General features: G+C 54.4%; 2 protein-coding genes across 3 annotated transcripts in view; both read right to left on the reverse strand.

The window, feature by feature from the left end:
• The window catches only part of JAKMIP1 (janus kinase and microtubule interacting protein 1), a 134,301-nt gene that overhangs the window by 18,734 nt on the left and 93,250 nt on the right, over nt 1–22,317 (reverse strand). The window contains exons 9-17 of one of the 2 annotated variants that reach the window (XM_074350437.1): nt 14,018–14,146; nt 12,551–12,679; nt 10,947–11,030; nt 8,408–8,464; nt 7,940–8,002; nt 5,997–6,095; nt 3,363–3,464; nt 2,598–2,651; nt 1,986–2,051 (exon numbers count right to left, since the gene is read on the reverse strand). In XM_074350437.1, coding sequence (XP_074206538.1) covers nt 1,986–2,051; nt 2,598–2,651; nt 3,363–3,464; nt 5,997–6,095; nt 7,940–8,002; nt 8,408–8,464; nt 10,947–11,030; nt 12,551–12,679; nt 14,018–14,146 — 783 coding nt within the window. Of the gene's footprint in view, nt 1–1,985; nt 2,052–2,597; nt 2,652–3,362; nt 3,465–5,530; nt 6,096–7,939; nt 8,003–8,407; nt 8,465–10,946; nt 11,031–12,550; nt 12,680–14,017; nt 14,147–22,317 lie in introns of those variants that run through there. The other variant, XM_074350441.1, reaches the window with a different exon arrangement.
• On the reverse strand, nt 17,088–18,453 carry LOC141574656 (uncharacterized). Its single transcript, XM_074350445.1, has one exon. It carries the CDS (start codon nt 18,261–18,263, stop codon nt 18,120–18,122), a length of 144 nt encoding a protein of 47 aa, XP_074206546.1. The 5' UTR covers nt 18,264–18,453; the 3' UTR covers nt 17,088–18,119.

A 22,317-nucleotide genomic window follows, 5' to 3' on the forward strand; every position in this document is an offset into this window, starting at 1 on the left:
CTGGGTCACTTGCTGTTTGCTGGGTGGCAGACGAGCGAATTGGGAAGGCACAGGGTGGGAGAACTTGGTGCCTGGCGGGGCTGGGAACTCCCTACAGTCTGCCGCCCTCCAGGAGGCTCTGGGGGTTGGAGAGAGGGAGACCCCAGCGCCCCGCCCCAAGTCACTGGTGGTGCCTGCTCTGCTCACCACCCACGAGCACTGATCAGACACCTCTGGGAGTCCCGCCTGCCCCAGGTGCTTAGCAGCAGTTCTCAGTTCCACTTAAAAATGTCATTTCCTGGGGTCCCGATTCTAGCCCGCAGGGCTCACAGCTCTCCATTTCGGGGCGCAGGGACTTCGAGGGGGTCTAGACTGGGAGGGGCTTCTGGAGGATAAGGAGGGAACCCTGGGTCCAACATGGCCACATCCTCCGGGGTGGACCGGGCACTGGGCTCTCAGAGGCTCATTCTCAGTGAATGTCGGAGTGAACGCTGAATAAACTGAAAGCCTTTGCTGGACACGCTACGTGACACCCCATCCCCACCGGGAGGCTACAGGCACATTCGGCTCTGTCAGTGAGAGGGATGTTTACAGGACGCACACCACATGCCTAACACCTGCAGTCACCAGCGTCTGAGGAGCTGCCAGCCAGCCAGGTGTGACATCATCATCCCCGCCCCCCGCCCCCCAACGCTGTTCACCTGAGGATGCAGACTCAGCCAGGTGACAGTGCTGTGGGAGTCGCCACGACCACCTGTGTGACCTCAGCAAGGCTTCGCTGTAAGTCTGTTACCAACATTTAATGCCTTGTACGTGACTGGGGAGGACGGACAGGTGCCTGGGGAAGAATACTTACATTCTAAATGTCCTTCCAAAGATTCTGGAAGGAACCCTAATTAAGATTGTTATGACCTCACCATTATAAAAATAACATTTTAAAGTTTAACTCTTGTGCTTTAAAAGAGAAAGATCTGTATTAAAAAGTTGTGTATGTCTAAAATATCCTAAATTAATGTCAAAGGCAAACCAGGAATGTATTTTTAATAAATACAGCAAAAGTTACTATCTTTAGGATGTAAGGCACGCAGGGAAGTCAGTGAGAAAAACCATAGTCATAAGAAATACGTATTAAATAAGTGAATAGATGACTGCATGGCTGAATTAATGCATGAATGAATAACAAACAAACTCGATGGAAAACGGTCCAAAGAAATGTAATTACAACTCACAAGGAAGAAGAAAATGGATGATACACACAAAAACTTCATCGCTAGTGCTCAGATAAATGAAAACATGATGTCACATAATCTTTGCCTATCACATCGGCAGAGTTCTCAGTGGTGATAAGCCACGTTGAACGAGAAGCCAGCAGCGGTAACACTCAGGTAGCGGGGACGTTGGCACCACTTTTCTGGAAACCATTTGACAGCATCAAAGCTCTGAAAAACTCTTACCCGTCGGCCCAGTGGTTCCACGCCTAGAATCTATCCTGTGGAAGTGCCTTAAAATGTGGGGAGTAACTGACGGGTAAAGATGTTCATCACTGCACGATGCTGAGTAGGAAAACTGATGTTGGAAATGCCCTCAGTATCTGACAGCGGAAGAATCATTAACTGAGGGTAGAGCTGTGGGTGGAAGGTGCAGGGCCACCGAATCCCGTGCTGGGAGCTTACTAAGCAGGATTCAAAACTCAAGTCAAGTATGATTTCAACTAAGTTTTGAAAAAGGGTGTGGGAAAAAAGCCGGAAGGAAATACACCAACTGTCACAGAAGGGTTTCCTCGGGGGGCTGGGTGGGGGTGGTTTATTTCCTTCTGTGGTCTCTGTTTTCTACCATCAGCGGGAGTGACTTTCGATCAGAAAACGAAAAGGCGTGCACGTGCGCATGCAGACGCAGACGGACCAGAAGGCATGCTTCCAGGACAGCGAGACGCCAATGTACAGTTTCTTGTATGGTGCCGGGAAGCTTGGACAAGGTGTACGGACAGAAATGCCGCCGGGCTCTACCTTTTCACACAGGGCAAGCACAGTTCCAGCCTGGATTATTGCAACCTGCTCTTCATTTCTCAAATTCTAAAACACAAAAATGGGCAAGGGCGTTTGACAGGGATCCCACATCACGTGCAGACAGTCAGCCCTACACGCCTCGGAGAGCTGCTCTCCGGACGGCCTCCCCGGGGTCAGCCCCACTCACTGGTGGGCCGGCTGTGACACGTCTGAGGACCCGCCCTCGCCCTCTGGTTGGGGACGTCTCACACGGTGGCGCGGAGCCTTTTAGAAACAGGGCCTCCCTCAAGTCAATCTTTTAAGAAGGCAAAAGTGTCCCTTTCTGATTTCAGAAACCTCGAGTGACCCCGTGGCTCTCTGGGGATCCATCTTTGCGCGCTTCCCCCGTCATCACTCACAGGCTATCCGGATGCCCTAAGTTCAGAATCCCACTTCTGCCGAACGTGGACCCAGCCACCCAACCCAGGAACATGGCCATACAAAAGCCTTACATTGTACTTAGTAGATCTCTTAAATTAGGAAGAAATTAAAACAAAACGAAACAAAAGCCACACAGAGTACACCCGGCTCAAAACAAGGACACGAAACCAGAAACCGATCGCTCATAGTTACCCCATTATCGCCAAGGATATCTAATTTCTTCATAAGTTCAGAAATATTCACATCCTGGAAAAGATGGCCAACGTTCATGTTGTGTGAGCTACAAAGACCATCCACACCAACCTCTAGGGCCATGGTCCTCACTCCTGGATAAAACACCTCTCCCTTTCTTGTCTCTTAGGACCTAAGGCTGGGCCGAGTGTTACTCTTAGTTCCTTCCCGGAGGGCAGGGCGGGCAGGCTGGTAACTGATACATATGGACTGAGTTTTATCCAGCACAAACACGGCTTTCTGGAAAGGCTCATGGAATCCCATGGGTCAGAAGGGCCTCTCTGTGCCCACGGGCCTAGGAGGACCCCAGGGACACAGCAAAGACTCAGCTGTTAGAACCACCACAGCTCCCGCCTCCAGAACACTCACCGCGCTTCGGGCACTGTACTGAGTGCTTCACATTCATGATCTAAGTTAGTGGTGTGGGTGTTGCCACTTAGAACGCCCAGACAAAGAGACTGAGGCTCAGAGTGGCTACGGGCCAGAGCTCAGAAGTGGCCGGGCTGGGGTGTGCACTCAAGGCTGAACAGGGGTACAAGCAGAGTGACATCTGGTGACCCACTAGAGTAATGAACTCTGACTTTCAAAATACGGTGGGGACGGGGGCATCTAGGTAAAAATCAATCCTGTCCCTGGCACCAGGACACCATCCCCTTCACAGCTGAGCCTGGCCCTGGAGGGGGCCCTTGGCCGTGGTGTAGCGGGGGCACCCCCCAAGCACGCTACCTTCACTCCTTCCTGGTGACAGAACAGCTGGAGGGCGCTGCTGTTGTTCTCGGGGAAGGTGCTGATTTGGAGGTTAAATGCTGGCGACCTCCGCTCTCTCTCCTGGGGAAAAGATTTGGTTTAAAAACAGAACTTTATTGGGTTATTTACCACTTGCCATTTTCCCATGTTACTCAGCAAAACCCAATGAATTCCGGTGGGCAAAGGTGTTGCAAGAAAGCGCACATTCAGACTACCGTCTCCTCGTCGTGATGGAGACGCTGTGGCCTGTCTGCACTGCAGCGCATCTCCTGTGGAAACGGGGTTACTTCTTAACCTAATCAGCTGAGAAGCGATGTTAGCAGAGTGTCTGAGTTGACCTGCTGCAGATGGAAGCCCAGGAAGTCGCACAATCATCGTTAAATACGCAGTAAGAGCAAGGGCGTGGAATTCCAATAGACATCGTTATCTCATTTAATCCTCATGCAACCCCACGAGGCAGCCGTTACTGCTTCTGTTTTGTAGACAGAGACCAACCGAGGTCCCACACGAGTGAGCGGCAGGGCCAGGACCCAGACCCTGGCTTCCCATTTTTTTCCATATAATCATCTGATTTGGTTCACAATTTTTTTTTGGAACCCCACTAATACACCAGTGATCATTCTATCTCTGCCCTAGACTCATAGTCAGATCTCAGTTACTAAGGAAGGAAAACAATCATTTTCCCAGAAACGGTACTTATTAATCAAGTAAGAGATACACTTTTTGAAAGGACCAGTCACTTACAGAAATAAAGTATAGCAGCAGAACAGTGCTCTGGTCTCCAAGGTGCTTCCTACACAGAGTTGCCTTTAAACCCTGAGCCATGGACAGGTTGGCCAGCAGAGGAGACCTTTCCAAATCATACTCTGAAATCAAACTGCTTTTATTTTCACAAAATTACGGTAAGTTAAGTAAGCGTGCGTCGGACCGCCACCTGAAGACTCTGGCAGCTGAACCCATGGGCTTCCTTAGCCATTCAACTAAGATATGTAACCCAGATGGGCACTAGTTCAGATGGCAGGTCCTAAGCAGACGCTCTGGGACAAGGCTAAAGGGGAGAGGAAGGGCGGAGCCATCCATTCAATTAATTCCCACGGAGCCCCAGTCTGGCTAACCAGTTTAGAGAGAAAACCTTATCTCCCTTATTAGACAAGAACAACAGAATTCATCCCGGTTCTGTACAACAGATGCCTTTCCTACATGAAATACTTACATGGAGGGGAACAAAAGAAAGCTCTTATTTTTTTATGAACGAAAGTCAGAAAACTAGTTTCAAATGGCTCCGAAGGATGATGGAGACAAAGAACATTCTAGTGAATGGACCAATGCTTATGGAATTCTGACGAGAAAAATGTGCTGCAGCAAAGAGCTGTGGGAGATTTTCTAACAGCCGCGGACGTGTTAACCACGACCTCCCGTAGCCGCCACTTCTGCTGAGTGAACCAAGGACTCAGGTCACGTTCAGGCAAGACGTGGGTCTGAGACATTCGGGCCAACACAACAAAGGACAAGATGGGAAGTTCCAGTGCAAACAGAATTTCAACTGAAGCCGGGAGAAGAAAACAGAATCAGAGAAGCACCAACGCTGGCCAAGGAGCTCGCTTTTACTGACGGCTCTGTACATGCAAAGGCTTCAGCGGAGGGAGAGCAGGACCAAGTCACCACAGCTGCTTAGAGAACCGGCCACAGACTCAGTGCTGTTTAACCTGTCGATGATGTTTTAAATGGAAACAAACAAAAACAAAAAAAAAGGATTGTGAAGGCAATACAGTAACACACCCAAGGCAAGATTTTGGCTGGAAGCAATGAAAGCGTCAATACCCTCACTCCGGATCCGACTCGGTAATGGGAAAGGCACTGCAGGTTCTGGAACACGATTTCTACCCGTGAACAATGGTCAACCTCCCTTCTCGCTAAAGAGTAGTTCTGAGTTGCGGTTTGAGTTACCAACAGTAATTGTTTTAGTCCAACGCTGCTGCGGTGCCCGGCTCTGCATTCACTGGATCAAAGGGTTGGAGCAACGTTACAAGCTTAACTGCCTATGCAAGTTATCTCCTTTCCCCCTGCTCACTTACCTGTGTTTACCTTGGCAAATAGAAAAAGGGCCAAACTAGCAGTAAACACATTATAGAGTCAGCTGCGGGCCAGGTCAGACCCCGCTCTTTCAAAAGGTGAGATTCATGCATGCAGGGTCACTTAAAAAGGTGTGCTATTAATTGCAACGGTGCTTCTGTCCAAGTTTGCAGAATGCATACCAGGTGACTATGCATGCAGGAAAGAAGTAGTTATGGAAATGAAACACAAATAAAAAAGGCAAAATATTGCAAAAACAAATTATTTTATTAAGTGCAAAACAAGCCGTAGGCAATAAATATATTAGCTCTGGTACATGTCCAAAGACTTCGGTGAGCATTCTCTCCAGAACATATTAAGGCAGTGAAATTATTCTGAACATACAGATTTGAAAAAAAAAAAAAGAAAAGAAAAGAAAGAAAGTGTCACACGTCCCCTTACACATGCTTGAAAACATCTGGGACTTTACATGAATTTCAGTTTGGGCTCAAAGAGAATGTCTGCTCCGTTTGAGAGTTTACAACAGATAGAGTCTCTTACTTCGAGTTCTAGCACTCGGAATTCTAACAGCTCGTTCTGATCCTTTGCATCTTGCATTTCGTTCTTCAGCTGGTTCTCTTCCATTTCCAGCCTGTAAATCTAGAGCAGAAATACCTGCAGGTTAACAGAGGGGAGAACCACTCCCTCACCAGGGGCCATGAGAACACGCCCCTCCATCACGGACCCCCTGAGCGCTGGCCTGAGGGAACAGGGACCACGACCAGAGGGAGGGCAGGGAGGGGAGGCTCCGCAGCGGCTGTGCAGGGCAGGCACGGCCGCCCTTTCTGCTGCAGAGGCCGGGGAGGGCGCAGACGGAGGCCTGCCGGCTCCCCCCTGCGGCCCCCAGCCTGGCCCAGCGGGGGGCCCCTTCAGATGTTTACTGAGCACACAAATGGTGTGGAAACTGAGGCACAGAGCGATCGAGTCCCTTCCTTGAGGTCAGTCGTGGGGGAAGTCAGAGCGACCTCCAGCCCATCCGAGCTCCTCCGGCCCAGACCCGCAGAATCAGCCCAGCCAGAGTCCGGCCAGCTGCACTAGGAAGGCGTACGTGCCTTGTGCTCCCCAGAGGGCTCCGGTGAGGGTGGTCGCAGATGTCCCGAAAGCACAGGTCTGGGAAGGGGGGTTGCCTGGATCCCGAACCCACTGGGAGACCCTGGGCCAGTTACCTAACTGCTTAGTGCCTCAGGCTTGTCCAAGGAGGACCAGGGCAGCAAGGACTAAGACTGCATGGAAACCAGGGCCTTGGTGGGTCATGGGCACCATTGCTCCCTCCTCCCTATCACTACTGGGGTGGCACTGCCCCCCAGGGGGATATTTGGAAACAGTGAGAGACTTTTCCGTGCCTTCCAGAATGTAGTGAGCAGGACCAAGGATGGAAATCTCTCCGGATGCACCAGGCCGACTCGCAGGACAGTGACCAGTCCTGTCCCAATGCCCATGGAAAGATGGGACGGTGAAAGGCCACACAGTGGGTCAGTGCAGAGCTGGGACAGGACCGAGGCCCCCTCCCAAGGGGTGAGGCCAGGCTCGTCCAGCTGGCATGTCCTAGGATGCTTAGAAGCTGAGGCCTAACCCAGGTCCGATCCCACCAGTGTGGGAGGTGCAGGAAAAGCAAAGCTATCCGGACGGAAAGGAGGTTGCTGAGGCTCAGGCGTGAAGGATGGGGACTGACTATAAATGGGCCCGAGGGCTCTTTCTGGGAGGCTGAGAATGTTCCCAAAATTGCACTGTGGTGATGGTTGCACAACTCAGTAAATGTACCAAAAAAACCCCAAACCAAAAACAAACCCAAAACCAAACAAACAAAAACCCACTAACTGTTCACCAATAAGAAAAAAATAAAGCTAAGGTCTTGTCCCAAAGCATCAGATCTACTCCCCAAGCTGACTCCTTGGAAAGTCCCATGACCAGAAAGTTCCATGACGGAGAGGGAGGGACAGGCTCAGCTCCGCCTGCGCCATGCCTCCAGTCCATGAACTGGACCACGACCAACCGAGGTGGGGCCTGTCCTCTCACCTCCACCGGGAGGGGGAGGGGACCTGGAACCCAAGGCCACGGCAGAGGCAGCCTGGGGGCCTGTATCAGGAAGACAGGCGGCCCCCACGACGTCTGCAGGGGCCCCAGGGGGATGGTGGCCCCTACCAGGTTTGCAGGGGCCCCGGAAGGACAGGACGGGCAGGCCCCAGAGTGTCTGCAGGGCGGCCTAAACCAGCTCTGCGGGCCCTGCCCCAGAGGACAGGACCAGGACCAGGCCGGAGACCCCTGGAGTCAGTCCCTGATTCAACCTGAGGAAGATGTCCCTCCTCTGAGGGCTGGCTAGGCCCCTGGGGCCACCAGGAAGGGCGCGGGTGAGACCCATGTGGCCAGAGTGGGCCTCTGAGGTCCCTGGGGGCTGTGGGTGCCAAGATTCTCTGGGAGGGGGTCCAGGTGTTTATGCGACATACCTTTTCCAGCAAGTCTTGGTTTGTTCTGATGAGCAGCTGCTTCTCCTCAACCCATTTGGAATCCTAAGGGAAAGCACTAAACATGTTCACGCTCACTGACGCAAACAGACGGCTCAGTAACAAAGTGAGCGTCTGTGGGACAGACCGCTCAACATGAAACTTTGTAGGAAAAAGCGTGAGGAAAGGACAGCGGTTAGAAGGACCTCACCGTCCCATAAACCCTTAAACCCTTAAACATGAAAGAGAGAAACGGCAGGCTTGTGAAGCACCCTCCTCCACGGCTCCCACTCCCCAGAGGCACGGGGGCTCCTCAGCACTGCGGACCGAACACCAGCTGCAGTGGGACCGAGGTGGCACCGCGCACCCTCCCCTGGCTGTTCGCGCAACCCGGGGGCCAGCGTCCAGGCCACGCCCGAGGGTCTGCCCACACCCCAACCTGTGTCCTTACAGGGACGCACTCCTGCTCACCCTTCTCCGTCTGGCTCTGGTGCCCGAACCACATCTCTCTGCCTGGCTGAGTCCTGCCTGGAAAGTTCCACAAGTGCAAGGTGCTAAGTCTATCTTCACACTGGCATCCCCAGCGCCCACACGGTGCCCGGCACACAGCCGGGGGCAGCAGACACGGGGGACGGATGAATGGATAAATGAGGGAACTTTCTTCCTTCTTCTCTCCTCGCCAACACTGACCACCCTGCGTCATCCCTGGGTTGGCCCCACGGGCTGAGTCCCTGGGAAGACAGAGCTGTGTTCCATTCATCCTTTTTCCTGTGGCAAGTGGTTTGCAACATCTCCCATCTCTGTGCCCCTTTGCAACATGACCCTGCAGCTCCTCCCAAGGAGACACGACGTCTCTTCCTGCAACCGCGAGGCTGGGCTCGGCTGTGATGTGCTTGGGTGACTGGGGTGTTAGCAAGGGGACGGCAGCAGAGGTGTGGTGTGTACTTGTGCTTTGGGGCTTGCCTTTCCTTCTGTTCACCCCCAGGCCCCCAGAAAAAGAAGCCAGCGCAGCTTCCTTGAGGAGGAGAGGACCATGAGGAGAGATCTGGCCAAGACCTGGCACCAGTGCTCAGAAAGGAGAGTGAGGCCACTGGGGGCCACCGAGCTGCAGTCACTCTACTGACACTGCAGCCTTCAGAACGACCCCAGATGAGAGCAGCTGAAGAACTACCAGCTGAACCCAACCCAAACCGCTGATCCATAGAACTGCAAGCAGATAGTTTGTTGTTGTGAACAACTAAGCCTGAGGGGGTTTGGTGGGCGGTGACAGTAACTCATATGTCGTTTTGCACACCGAGCACCAAGCCTGGCGCAGGGCAAGCGCTCTGGGAAGTGCTCGCTGAAGGAATGGCTTTGTTTTGTCCTTTGGCAGGAGCTGAGGGGAGCCCAGGCCCACAAACAGGGCTCAGCACCCTCAGATGGGAGGTTAACTTAACTGTAGACCACGAGCCCAGCCTGGAAGAGGGAGGCTGAGGTCAACGGCGGGTTAGAACAGGAGTCTGAAAACAGCCTCATCTGTCAGCCGGACTCCATCCCAGCTGCTGCTGAACCTCCCTGAGCCCTCTTCCCCAGTATGTTAAGTACTATTGCTGGCTCCATTTTAAAGACAAGGAAACTGAGGCACAAAAGATCGTGGAAATTGCCTGAGGTTGTGCAGCAGGTCAGTGGCAGGGCAGCATCTGAGCAGGGGGGCCGGCTGCAGAGCATGGGCTCTTCCCTGCTCTCCTGCCTCCGTGGAAAATTCTGGACCAGGGTTATGTGACCACCAGTTCCTGAGGGCTGGTCACTCACCTGCCCCCTGTTGATTCTGGCTACTAGCCAGCAGCCTCAATTTGAACCCTGGTCACAACCCAAGCCCTCATGCCACTGACTGGACACCAGTCAGAGTCAGGCTAAGCCATCCGTTCTGCAGCTCCTCCCGGGTCCCCGTTAACCCACCTGGAACCTCTCACAACGCCTTCCCTTAACACTCGCCTCCTGCTCCCTGTGCTCCACCACAGGGCCTCTGGTTGCCCGCGCCCGACCCCCTCAGATCACCTCCTGCCCGGGGGCTGGGGCAGTGGTGCCACCAGACACTCCAACTGCCCACACACTCCTTGGCACCTTTGCGGTAGGCAGGGCCATGCGACTGTTTAGGCCAAAGAAAAGTGCTGAGGCAGAGAGCGGCTTCTCCTGTCCCCTGCCGAGGAGGACGCACTGTGGACAGACCGGTACAAGATGGCGCTGCCTCCAGCGCTGGACCCTGAGTGACCACATGGAGCGGAGCCCCTCCGCCTACAGGAGGACAGGCAGCACACTGAGCAGGACCTGAACCTCGTGGTAAGGCACTGAGAAGTCCTGGGGGTCTCTCCACAGGGAGCCACTGACGTGGAGAGCGTGGCCCGCCCGCACCGACCCTTGGGTTGGCGTGGCTCTGACATGCTAGCCTCTGAGAGGCTGGCCCCCCTGGAGCCCTCAGGACTCCCCACCCCCAGAGATGGGTCTGCGCCCAGGCTTTGCCTCTCTCACGTGGCCCACTGTCAATGAACTCAGAAAACTCAAATTCAGAGAATTCACGCATGGAGGTAATTCCAAGCTAAGATGCTCAGGGGCCCAGGTCTCCCTGTGACAGCCACAGCACGGAGCCCGGAGGCCGCCTCTGCGCTCGCTCAGGGCGGCTGCAGGGACTTGTCCAGCCCCACGCCTGCATCCTCGTTGGCAACAGCAGCTTTTCTGCCAGATTCAACTCAGAATAGGCCGTGGTGGCCACCTGCCTCCTGGAACTGTCTCCTATCCTTGTGCATGTGGTAAACAAAGAAAAAGCCAAGTTAGGCTCTCATAACACGGTTGATTTTTTAAAAACTTGTTAAAGAGGCATGTTAGCTGGGACATTCTCGCCTGGGCTCTGCCAGTGTTTTTTTCCCTCCTGTCTCCAGAGTAAACCATGCGGACCCACAGGACATGCCCCAGCGGCACTGCCAAGGGGATAGGAAGGCAAGGAGCCGCAGGGCGCGTGACCGTTTCTGCTCACCTGTCCCTTCTCAACCAGTAACTTCTCCAGATCCTCGATCTTGGCCTGACACCTCAGCAGATCGGCCTGGAGCTGTTCCCGAGTCTGGAATAAAAAGATCAGGAGGTGAACAGGTCGCCTATGATGGAGACGGAGTGGGGGACAGGACTGTACTGCCTCCGTATCTGAGGAATGGGTCCCTCTTAGGTGCACACGTTCAACCTGGCCTGCCTGCTTACAGGTAGGGGCCTCTGTCACCTACATGTGCGACATGGTTAAGGACTGCAAGGCCTTGAGAGGCCATCAGTGTTATTCCCCCTTGATTTTAGAGATGAGGCCACTGAAGCTTCGTCACCGGGGTGAGTGAGCCAGACCTGCCAGGTGCAGCCCAGCTTCCTGGCCAAGTTCAGCAGCTGCATCACTGACACCAGCAACACCCTTGCTCAGCGCCTCTCGTGGGCCCTCATCACCTACAGCCAGGGCTGGAAGCCAAAGTACCCCAAGGGCCAAGCGGGTGTTGTACATAAGGGAAGCTGACTGGGTGTGGGACAACAGGGAGGGGTGGGGACTGTGGCAGACTGGAGGCGTGTGTCCTATCTCAGCGGGACGGCCACTCAGCCGTTGTAGCCAAAGGCAACTATGTGGAACAGGAAGCCTGGTGCTTATAGATGTTCTGAGAAGCCAGGAATCTGGGTTTTTTTTTTTTTTTATAAGAAAAGATATTTATGTTGTTTGTTTTTATTTTCCAATTTAAAAAAAAAATAGAGGTATCGGGGATTGAACCCAAGAATTTGTGCATGCCAAGCACGTGCTCTACCACAGAGCTGTACCCTCCCCTACCCCTACCCCCAGCCCCAGGAATCTCGATTTCTATGTGAAATCTCTTGACTTTAAAATGTGGCAAGTAGATAACATTTTCAATAAAAACCACAGGCTTCAGCTCAAACCAAGTTCAAGCAGTGCACCTTGTCCGATGTCCAGGGTACGGGCTGGACTCTGCTGTAGCACAAGGCCCGCCCCACCCCAGCCGCATCCGCCACCTCCTGCCCTGTGGGGCTGTTGTGGGGGTGAAACACTGGCCTGAGGGGTGCGCTCCCAGGAGTTCCCCTCGCCTTCAGAAGGAAGGGCCAGCAGGCCCGGTCTATGCGACTCCTGAAGGCGGGGTAACGGCCAGTGAGTGGACGCTACCGGAAGGCAGAGCTCGGCCCAGCACGAGGGCTAGCGAGGCTCAGACCTGGGTGACTGCAGGGACCGGCGTGCCTGGTGGGCTGGGAGCACCCCCACGGTCCCTGCCAGGGCTCCCCAGGGGTATTCTCGGGCGTTTCCCAGCCAGGAGGGAGAGGAGTTAAAGTCTAATTTCTTCACTGGGTCTTTAATTCTGAAATCATTCTTGCAAATGGACGGCCCACACGGCACGTGTCAGAGCAGCAGTGTATCTTCTGCAACTTCTGCTGTCACGCCGAGGATGGGAAGATAGTTTCCGTGGGGTCTGCCCAATGCTGGAACATCTCCCGGGCGGGAGACTGTGGTGCGTCCCCCAGCCCCCTACAGAATCCCGATGCTGGAAAGGCCACGTGCCACCTGCCACCCGGCCCCTCGCCGCCCGCCCCACCCACCACACCTACCCGGGCCTCCCGCTCGGCATCCAGCGTCCCCCCGACCTGCTCCTGAAGCAGGGCATAGGCTCGCTGCAGGGCCTGGTACTCCCTGGTCAGCTGGCAGAACCTCAGGTCAGCCTCCTCCCGGGTTGTCGTCTTAACGTCATGGAAAAGAAAAACACGATGAAGCACGTGACTTGATGTGAATTCCAGTGCCCGAGTCCAGCGAGACAAAAGCAAACATCCGGATCTCACAGCTGCTGCTGCCAATTATGTAACCAACCGGTCACGGCGGGGACCTAACTAGATCTCTGGAGTGGAGGGCTCGGGAGAAGACGCTGTCTTTGCAGTCAGCGCCCTTCCTAGGAGCTCCGTGGGCCCTGGGAACCGCTCGACTCGTGGGCCAGGGAGCAAGGGCAAGCCAGCCCGACCACAGCACCGTGAACACCTCCTTGTGACGGCACCCCTGCCACCGCCCCAGCCAGCTCCGAAGGACACCACCACCCAAAGCGCATCACTGTGAAGAGCTGGCATCGACATCATGCCCTTCATCGGGGTCCCCGAGGTAAATGCACACGCAGACCCTGACAGAGGATGACGGCGAATGCGGTGTTTGGTGCTGAAAGACGCCTGTTACCTATTCTTGGTGAGAAAAGCAAACCCAAAAGCATTTGTCTGACATGATCACGTTTGAGGTGGGTTTCCAGAGTGCTTCCGCTGGCGGGGGCGGGGCAGGGGAGTAAAGCCACTCTCACTCCTCTGTGACTCTAGTTCCTGGAGGGCTGTGGTCATGAACCCGGATGTGTGGAGCTGGTGGGTCAGGAAAGCAGCAGGTGCTGAGCGGGGTGAGAGGCTCCAGGTGGGCTGTGCTCTGCTCTTCGCCCTCCTCAGTGCTGCCTGGACCCGTTCCTGCAATGATGCGCCCTCTGTATGCACGTGGGTGACGAGGTGTGTGTGTGTGCACAGGCGTGTGTGAGCTCAGGGGAACGAATACAGGTGACGGGGTGTGTGTGTGTGCACAGGCGTGTGTGAGCTCAGGGGAACGAATACAGGTGACGGGGTGTGTGTGTGTGCACAGGCGTGTGTGAGCTCAGGGGAACGAATACAGGTGACGGGGTGTGTGTGTGTGCACAGGCGTGTGTGAGCTCAGGGGAACAAATATAGGTGACGGGGTGTGTGTGTGTGCACAGGCGTGTGTGAGCTCAGGGGAACAAGGGACAGATGCCACGTGGCAGTTTTAATGACAAAGGGGAAGCAACACCGCAGCGGCTGCAGGTCTCCTCTATGAGATCCGTGCTGGGCAAGGGAAGGGTGGCGCCCCTGTTACCATTCTTAGATCCCACGGAAGTGGGGCTCGCCCTCCCTGGACACGGTGGGCTGTGATTACACGGTCCTGCAGGTTTAAGTCTCGCAGTGAGGGAGTGACGCCTGCAGCTGCCAGAGGCCAGAAGCTAGAGGCTGCCTGCCAGCATCCCCAGGGTGAGGTCCGCTTACGTCATCCAAGTCCTCCTCGGGCGTGGCCGGAGCCCTGTCTGTTCTGTCTGTGTTGCAGGACGTTTCTGACAGTGTTTCCGAGTCCACAGACTCCTCATCAAATCCAAAAAATGTCTCCACAACATGCTTCTGTAAAAGGCAATTCGCAGGACATGAAGAAGGGACTCAGAAATGCCCAGACCCCTCGCCCCCTCGTCCCAGGGCAGAAGGGGCTACGATGAGCATCTGGGCCACCAGGCGTCCCAGGAGGCGGGTGGTGGGGTCTGTGATCGCTTAGTGGGAAGGAGGCGGCCAAAGGCGGTCGGAGGATGGAGGGTTGCCAGAGTGTGCTGGCCCGACCCTAGCTCCAGGCTCAGGAACTGATGACCTGTCGCAAGTCAGTCAGCCCCTCTGAGCATCCGCTTCCTTCTCCATCAGACAGACACAGAACCCCCACCCATCTGCAAGCACAAAGTGAGGTCACCGAGTGCCGGGCCTGGCGCAGTAACACAGTGAGTGGTATCCTTGCTGTTCGGAGTAGAGAGGACGGGACCCCATGAGATTCTGGACACCAGACACAGGGAAAGGGGAAAGGGGCAGGGTGTCTACAGGTGGAACCCGGGGCTCTGACTGGCTGGGCAAGCAAGGGGCGTCCTCACCAGACGCGCCTCAAGAGGCAAAAGTTTAACTTTTTATTATAGAAAACTTGGAACATTTACAAAAATCAGAAGGAATAGTCCAGTGGATCCGCATATACTCACAGAGATCATTTCAATGCTTTGTCTGCTGGCCTCCCTGTTACTCTCCCCAGGACTTCTCCCACCCCAAATGTCACAGGAGACGGGGCTTCACTCACTCATTCATTCAGCAAACACCGACTGAGCGCCTTCCACGGGTCAGATGCTGGGTGGGGTCTGGGAGCTGTGACTAAATCAAAACCAGGCCTGGTCCCTGCCACAAAGAGCTTCTGTCCCCTGGGGCTGCAGACATCGACCCCAATCACCAGATCAACATCCTGTGTCCTAGGAACACAGGCTTTTCCCCCAAAATAGCCCCTGAGAAAGATCTGTATTTGTTTTTACAATCAGTGAATACACTTCACCATGAAGAAAGAAGGTAACGAAATCCAGAGCCAAGCCCCAGGCTCCCACCGGTTGGTCCAAACCGGCTTCTCCCAGAGCCCCTCTCACCCCTGCTGAGAATTTGAATTGGTCCCTCTTGTTACAGAACTGAAACGAAGTCTACTTAACAAGTCCTGTCCATGCCCTGATTTTATATACTTGTACCTATCAATAAACATCGTGAAACTAGAAAAAAATACATTTTTGTTTATTTAATATGGGTGGGAATGCACCGCCCTGGAACTCCTGACTCAGCTGCCTCCTCCACAGCTCCATGGCGGGGCGAGGCTAGTGGTCGCCGACTTAACCCCCAAACCTGCTGCTCCCATCATCTAACATGTGTTGCTTCCAGCAGCTCCATCCTTTTCAGTTGCTCAGGCCCAAAACTGAGCCCCCCCGTGCTCCTCATTCTCTCAGGCCTCTCTGGGAGAAATCCTGTTGGCTCCAGCTTCAACCCAGAATCCAACCCCTCGTGAACCAGCGCCGCCACTCTGGTCCAAGCCACCATCATCTCTCACTGAAATTTAAAAAACTGCCTCCTACTGTCCTTCCCCCTCCTGCCCTTGTCCTGTAACCTGGCGGTCAGAGCGACGATTTTCAAACAACAGTCATGTCGTGCTGGTCCTTTGCTCAAAACCCAGCGGCTCTGCACCGCACTGGGGTAAACGCCAGCATCTGAGATGCTCTTCCCGGAACACACACGACTTCCCCCAAGTCTTCTCACAAGTGCAGCCCGATCCAGAAAGGTGTCCCTGACCATCTTGTCAAAACCCCACTAAACCACCCCCACCCACCGCTCTGTCCTCCTCCCTTCATCTTTCTCCACAGCACTCGTCACCAGTTCTGCTTGCATGTTTGTTATGTGTCTCCCTCCTCCAGAGTGTAAGCCCCAGGAGGTCAGGGATTTTGCTCCATGAGGGCAAGGATTTAGGCTCTTGTGTTCCCCACAGTGGCCCAGGGTCCGACACACTCAGGAAATATCGCTTGTTAAATGAGCGTCTCTGCTAATGAACTCAGTGCCAAGCGAACTTGCTGACGCACAGACAGTTTTAAGTCTGCAAGTGACACCCTTTCCCCACATTCCTGCAGCAGTGTCAGCCAGGCTGCCACCTGGCTGGGCACCCAGGGAGTCCGCCAGGTAGGAATGTAAGGCCCTACTGGGTGCCATCAAAGTCAAAGGCATTTCCTTCTGAGTGGAGGCTGGAGACACTTATATACTCAAATCCCTCCTCCAGAGGAGAAGCTCCGCTGAGTTCAGGTGTCAACAGCAGTCCAGACGACCCCTCTCTGGGGAGCCGGGGCCAAGACCTCAGATGGCGGACGCATCTCCCACGCTCAGCGCCTCTGCCCACACGCATTCACCCCGGCCCCAGGCTCCTTGTTTCTCTGGGCAGCCAGTCAGCTGACCTTACTTCTTGTAAACACTGCTAATTGTGAGGCCTCTGGGGACAGGTCTGTTTGCTACTGCGGAGTGCCAGAGAGCGGCTGCCGGGATGCCCTTCACGGCCCACCAGTGAGCCCCAGGGAACATCAAGACACAGGCTCCACATGACCAGGACGGGATGCCGAGCAGTGGTCACCCACTAGCAGGCATCGTGGGCCATTCTTGGGGACGATGACTCAGTTCCAGTACCTAGGATGACTTTTGAAACTTTGAGGGACTGCTAGCTAAGTACTCAATTATTGAGCCCTAATACAGGGCTGCTGGCTCCATCCTCAACCCTTCCAGTGCTTCCATCCTGGTCCAAGCCACCATCATCTTTCAATGAAATTTAAAAAACCAGCCCCCACTGCCCTTCCCCCTCTTGCCCTTGTTCCATAACCTGGCGGTCAGGGTGATGATTTTGAAACAAGAGTCATGTCGTGTTGGTCCTCTGTCAAAACCCAACGCATTTAAAGTGGAGCTGCACCTTTGTAAACAGCCAATCCCCAGACCCAAGTGGAGCCCCCTGAAGTATGATGCGGTCTCAGAGCCCAAGAGCCCAAGGAAGCAGCTGCAGTGAGGGAGGAGCAAGCAGCTCTGGGCGGGAGCAGACACCAAAGGGCATTCAAGTTGTAACCCTACAGCCACAAAGGAGATGAATCCACAGATATCCATACAGCACGCCCCGTTTCCAGGGCAGCAGTGAGTGGACGGCGACCCTGCCTGCCCCTTGCACAGCATGTGGGCTGGATGAGTTTTTTGTTTGCCTGTTTGCTTGTCTGCTTTTAGAGGGGGTTTTATCGTGTAAAGAGGCTGGCAGTACAGAGCAAAGCCTGTGCCGCATTGTAAGACACACGGGTTGGGTGGGTCCTCGAGGGTTGCTGTCTTTAAGTGTTCTGCGCCGGAAGCCAAAATGTACCCTATCTATTTATGACCTTACTCATAAAAAACAAGATAAAAAAGACATTTCAAGGTTGCAAGTGAAAACCTGGTGGCTGTCTTCTTTGGAGACAAAGCAATACTGCCTTATACTGTATTTTCATAGACATGAAATAACACACTGGTCTCCACGGAATGAGAGGATCCCCCGGAAATACTGGTTCTCAAATGCTTGGCTCCTAATGGGCTTTTAAAAATGCCAAGCATGAAAGAAGCTGTCGCATTTTCAGAGCCTCCACCATTCAAAACCTCCTGGGGAATTTCCTAAGGAGAGGAAATTCACGAGCACAAACGTCCATCTTTGCTCATTCCAGGAGTGTCTTCTACACATGGGCGCACCCCTCCAGGCTTCCATTTTCCTTACCACTGAAGTCTTGCCTTGCTGACACCTTTTTACAAACGCATCCAAATACTTAAAGTGCGATTTCAGCAAAAATGACTGAAAAGTAAACATTTCTTTGCCATTAACATGTTGGGTAGATAGAGGTGTTCGTTCTTAGCAGATCACATGGGATGGAGAGGAAACGGGGCGGGGGAAGCATCCCACAGAAACCCTCAGCTGACTCCAGGCTCTCTCAGCTGCCCCTTTCTTCACCCGGGTCCTTCCCAGCAATCGCTGTCACAGGAAGGGGCATCCAAGTCACGTAACCACGACCGTCCCCATAGCCAGCCGCTTACCTTCATGCTTATAGGTCATCTCTTGGCAGCCGGAAAAGTACAGGCACACCAGGGTGCAGAGACAGAGGAAAAAGGAGAAGTACAGCACGAAGAGGATGTACTCCATGGTGGGGAGGGCTCTTGGTGCCCGCTAGCCCGTGCGTGTCCAGGGAGCCAAAAGCCACATCCTCGGCATCAATCCCCAAGCCCCCCTGGAGTTCCAGGGGCAAGCACCAAGCCCCTCCCAGGGGTTTTCCTCTCCCTCGTGCAGCCCGCTCTCTTCCTGCCGATTCTCTGCCGCTGAGTTCTGAGAACAGGGACACTCCAGAAGGTGTGCCCGTATTAAAAGGCAAGCCAGCTCTGGGGCAGATCTGTGGGTTGAGAGGAGCCGGTTTCCAGGGGCCGGGCCTGGGCTCATCAGTCACAGAGGACAGCCTCTGCACTGGCGTATTCTCTGGGGGCCTTCCTCCCAGAACGCAGGCTCCCCGAGCCGCCCCGTTGTCAGGGCCATTCCACGGGCCTGGTCCCTGGACGGTCGCAAGGCCCCCTGGGAGCAGCACTAGCAACCGCGTGGTGATGGAAGCTTTCTTCAGGACCAGAGCCCAAAGCAGGGAGGCACCTCCCGCTTCGTGTGCTTAGGAAATTTCTCTGGTGATCCCTGCCCACCTGTGTGCATGCTGGGCCAGCTAGCCTCACTGGTTCTCAGCAATCCTTCCGTAAGCATTTGTTTTACCCTTACACATTCTGAAACAAACCATTATTCAACAGGAAAACGGCAGCTGGAATGGTATCCAGTCCCCCAACCATCTGGCACCTACGAGGGCACTGAGAAGCTTTTCTAGGCATGAAATCAAAAGTAAAACCCCTCATAGTGGAGAGAAAAAAAGGGTAAGTTTTACCATAAAAAAGTAAAACTGTATTTTTAAAGGTAGTAAAGCAACACTAAAAGGCAAAGAAGAATTCACAAAAGAATAAACATATACAGCCAAGTACATACGTATTTCAACTCAATACTTGAGACTCCGCTCCTTCCAAAGTAGCCATGATATGTAACTGTGTCCCACTATGCAAGTTAGTGCTAAGCCTTTAAGTCATGTTTCCCAATGAGGTGTCGCCCAGGCAGAGTTGGGACTGGTTCAGGGATGGGCCTGTGACCAGGGTGAGTCAAGAAGCACCAGCCCTGGGACTTTTGCTGGAACCACTGAGAAAGAGAGATGCTCTCCAGCCACAGAGGTTGCTAGGCAGGTGTAATGCCAGTCGGAAGCTGCTAAGGCTGTTAGGGCCACTGCAGTAGGAGAGCCTGCTTGAGAAAGAGGCCAGCCCAGAGGAAAGCACAGTTGAAAGATGAAGATAGACCGGTTCCTGGCAATACTGTGTGAGCATCTAGATCCCGCCATGCCTGAAACCTGCCCCCCTAGACATCTCAGTTGCATAAATTCTTTTCTTCGCTTAAATGACTTTGAGTTTTCGACATTAGCAAGAGAAGAAATCTTGGCTAATGGGGGAGAGAAAGAGATAATCCTAGAAATCAAGCCATAAAGCCATCAAGCCATCAAACTATTGAGTTCTGGGACGAGACTAAAGGCTGATTTCTCTGTGAGCTGCTCTGTACCTGGACCCTCAAGAAAAACCAAAGGCAGCCTTTGCCTGGCATGTGCAAACCACAAGACACGTCCAGCAGGGTTGCTTCCTGGACGTACTTAGACCCACTGTTGCCTGAAGTTCCTTAGAAACGGAGGCACCCCTCTCACCTGTCATTTGACACTCGGCTGTGCCCATTAGAAGCCCCACAGATGATGGTGAGAAGGATCCTGGCCTTCACCACCCAGCCCACTGTGGACACCAGCTGCTGCAGGCCCCAGGCAGGAGGTGAGCAGGGCTGGATCCCCTTGAGGGCCTGGCCAGGGAGCCCCAAATTCATCCCCCAAGAAATAGGGAGCCACTGGAAGATTCCTAGGAAGAAGGTGGCACGGTCTGACTTGTGCCTTAAAAAGATCATTCTCACAGCTCTGGAGGGGAGGGAAGATGCTGGCAGCAGGGGAGCAGCCAGGGAGCTGCGGCAATGATCCCTGGACAGCAGATGGGGGCTCAGAGGAAGGTGGTGGAGACAGATGAGGAAGCAGAGGCCTAGCAGGGTGCGCCTGGAATCAGGGAGCCTGTGCCTTAATCCCCTCCCCCCTGGGTCTGGGGTCCCCTCCTAACACCAGGCAGGAGGCCAGGAGCTACAGGCCTGCCTTCCAGCCAGCCCCCCACCCCAAGACTGAGGCTCCCCCCAATGCTCACTCTGGGTGTTGGGGTTTCCTGTCTCACTTAAACACAGTGCCTAGAACCACCATCACTTTCTGTCTATTTCTAAGTCTTTGGGTGCGGCCTGGATGTCCCCGTGGTCCTTGCTATGCCAAATGAGATGCCCTGGGCAGGCTCTGTAGCCAGGTCACGCCCCAGCTCTGCTCTCTCTCCTGCCCCCAGGGCCCAGCAACCTGCATCACTGCCCCAGGTTGGGACAGTGTAGACTGTGTGCTACTCAGCTGCCCGAGTGTGGCCCTGCATCTTTGAAATTGGCCCCATATTCTATCTCCAGAACCCAAATCTCTCGAGTCCTTTACCAGAGGGTCCCACAAACCCAGCAGGCGGCACTCAGAGCAGCGACTGGGGCCTCATGAGCTTCTGATGCGGAGCTCAGCTGCCCACCTGGCCAGGTTGTGGAGGAAGGAACAGGTGACAGGTGACTGCCCAGCCTGAAAGGAACAAGCTCATGACACTTCCAGGAAATGAAACACGCAGCCGAAGTCCTCCACTGCACGCGGCCACGCAGAGCCCCGCAGACCGGCAGGGCTGAGATGATGAACAGCTCACCTCACCAGTGTGACTGAGCCCCACCGTGTGGGGTGAGCGCTGTGCTAGGAGCTGCAGGTACCCGAACAAATGAGGCAGGATCTGGCCCTTCCCATGCTTGAAGGCTGACAATAGAGCCCTGGGGAGGGGCTGTCTAAGAACAAAGTCAAGTGGAAACAATCAGAAAGAAAAAACGAATCCTTTGGCTACTGAAATACGGGAAAGGTGTGCACATGATGAAAACCCCTCGGCACCCCGCCAGGCCCAGGCACGGCAGCCGGCTTGTTCCAGGGCTGCTGCGGCGCCCCGTCCTCCCCTCCATTAGGCTACAGGCTTGGCCTCGGGGGCACAGGGTCAAGTTTGGTTAGGCCTCAGGTGTCCTATCAGAATGGATGCCAGAGCCACTGACCAGGAGGGGCCGGCCAGAAGCTCCTCAGGAGTCACCTGCTTCCTGGTGACAGGAGAGCCAAGGTCCATGGTCCACTTGGGAGAGGGGACCACAGAACAGATGCTTGAGCCTAAGGAAGGGTCTATTCTCCGGTAGCGCTTGGATGTTTCCCAGCCCCCCCTCGAAGGATGGCTGCCACCTAAAGTGCATTGAGATGTCACCTCACTGCTACTAGATACTGTCTCTAAGACCAGGGTACATGAATTAGAGTAGGGGAGGGGGAAGGGAGGGGCAAGGCCTGTGAATCTGCATTTAACAGGAACTCCAAAGGAAAGCTGCTGATTTAAGACGAAGGGAGAAAGACAAACTATAACTGATTGATCCTTGACTACACGGCAGGCGTGGAGCCAGAAGCTTCATTTCATCTCACGGATGTGATGTTCATTCTAAGAACCAGGAAACAGACGTTCCCAGAGTTCAAGGACACACATCTAGGAGCCGAGTCCGACTGCCACACTGCTCCAGGCTACAGCTTCCCAGCCTCACTCAAGAAACCAGCCCCACCCTCAAGGCACGTGAACCAACTGTATTAGGTTCAGCCGTTGTTCGTGTGCTCAAGGTCTCCTAGGACACAACTCTGTGCTGCCAGGCCGCACGCTCCAATGGCTGACCCGACACCTCCTGCCATGTGTCCAGTTAGGTCCTGATCAGACCTTCCACAGGGCAAGCCCCTCTCCCCGGACAGGGCCTGAGGAACGACTCAGGGTCCTTCTCCTGCAACCCCCACTGGGGCTGAACTAGCAGTGTCTCCCAGCAGGGACAGTCAACACCAGTCTTGTCCCCAGAAGCCCCCTGAAACAGGTCAGCAGCCCTTGGGGCTGTGGTGGCCCCCCTGGAAGATGAGGGCTGACATCCCTGCTCTGCCCTCGGCACATCTGCAGCAGCTGGGCTGTGGGTG

Source organism: Camelus bactrianus, chromosome 2 (assembly GCF_048773025.1).
Source record: "Camelus bactrianus isolate YW-2024 breed Bactrian camel chromosome 2, ASM4877302v1, whole genome shotgun sequence".
In the NCBI taxonomy this organism is placed as follows: domain Eukaryota; kingdom Metazoa; phylum Chordata; class Mammalia; order Artiodactyla; family Camelidae; genus Camelus; species Camelus bactrianus.

Bases quoted from the DNA above. Each gene is read 5' to 3' on its own strand.
- LOC141574656 (XM_074350445.1), bottom strand. From the start codon at position 18,263: ATGGAGTACATCCTCTTCGTGCTGTACTTCTCCTTTTTCCTCTGTCTC.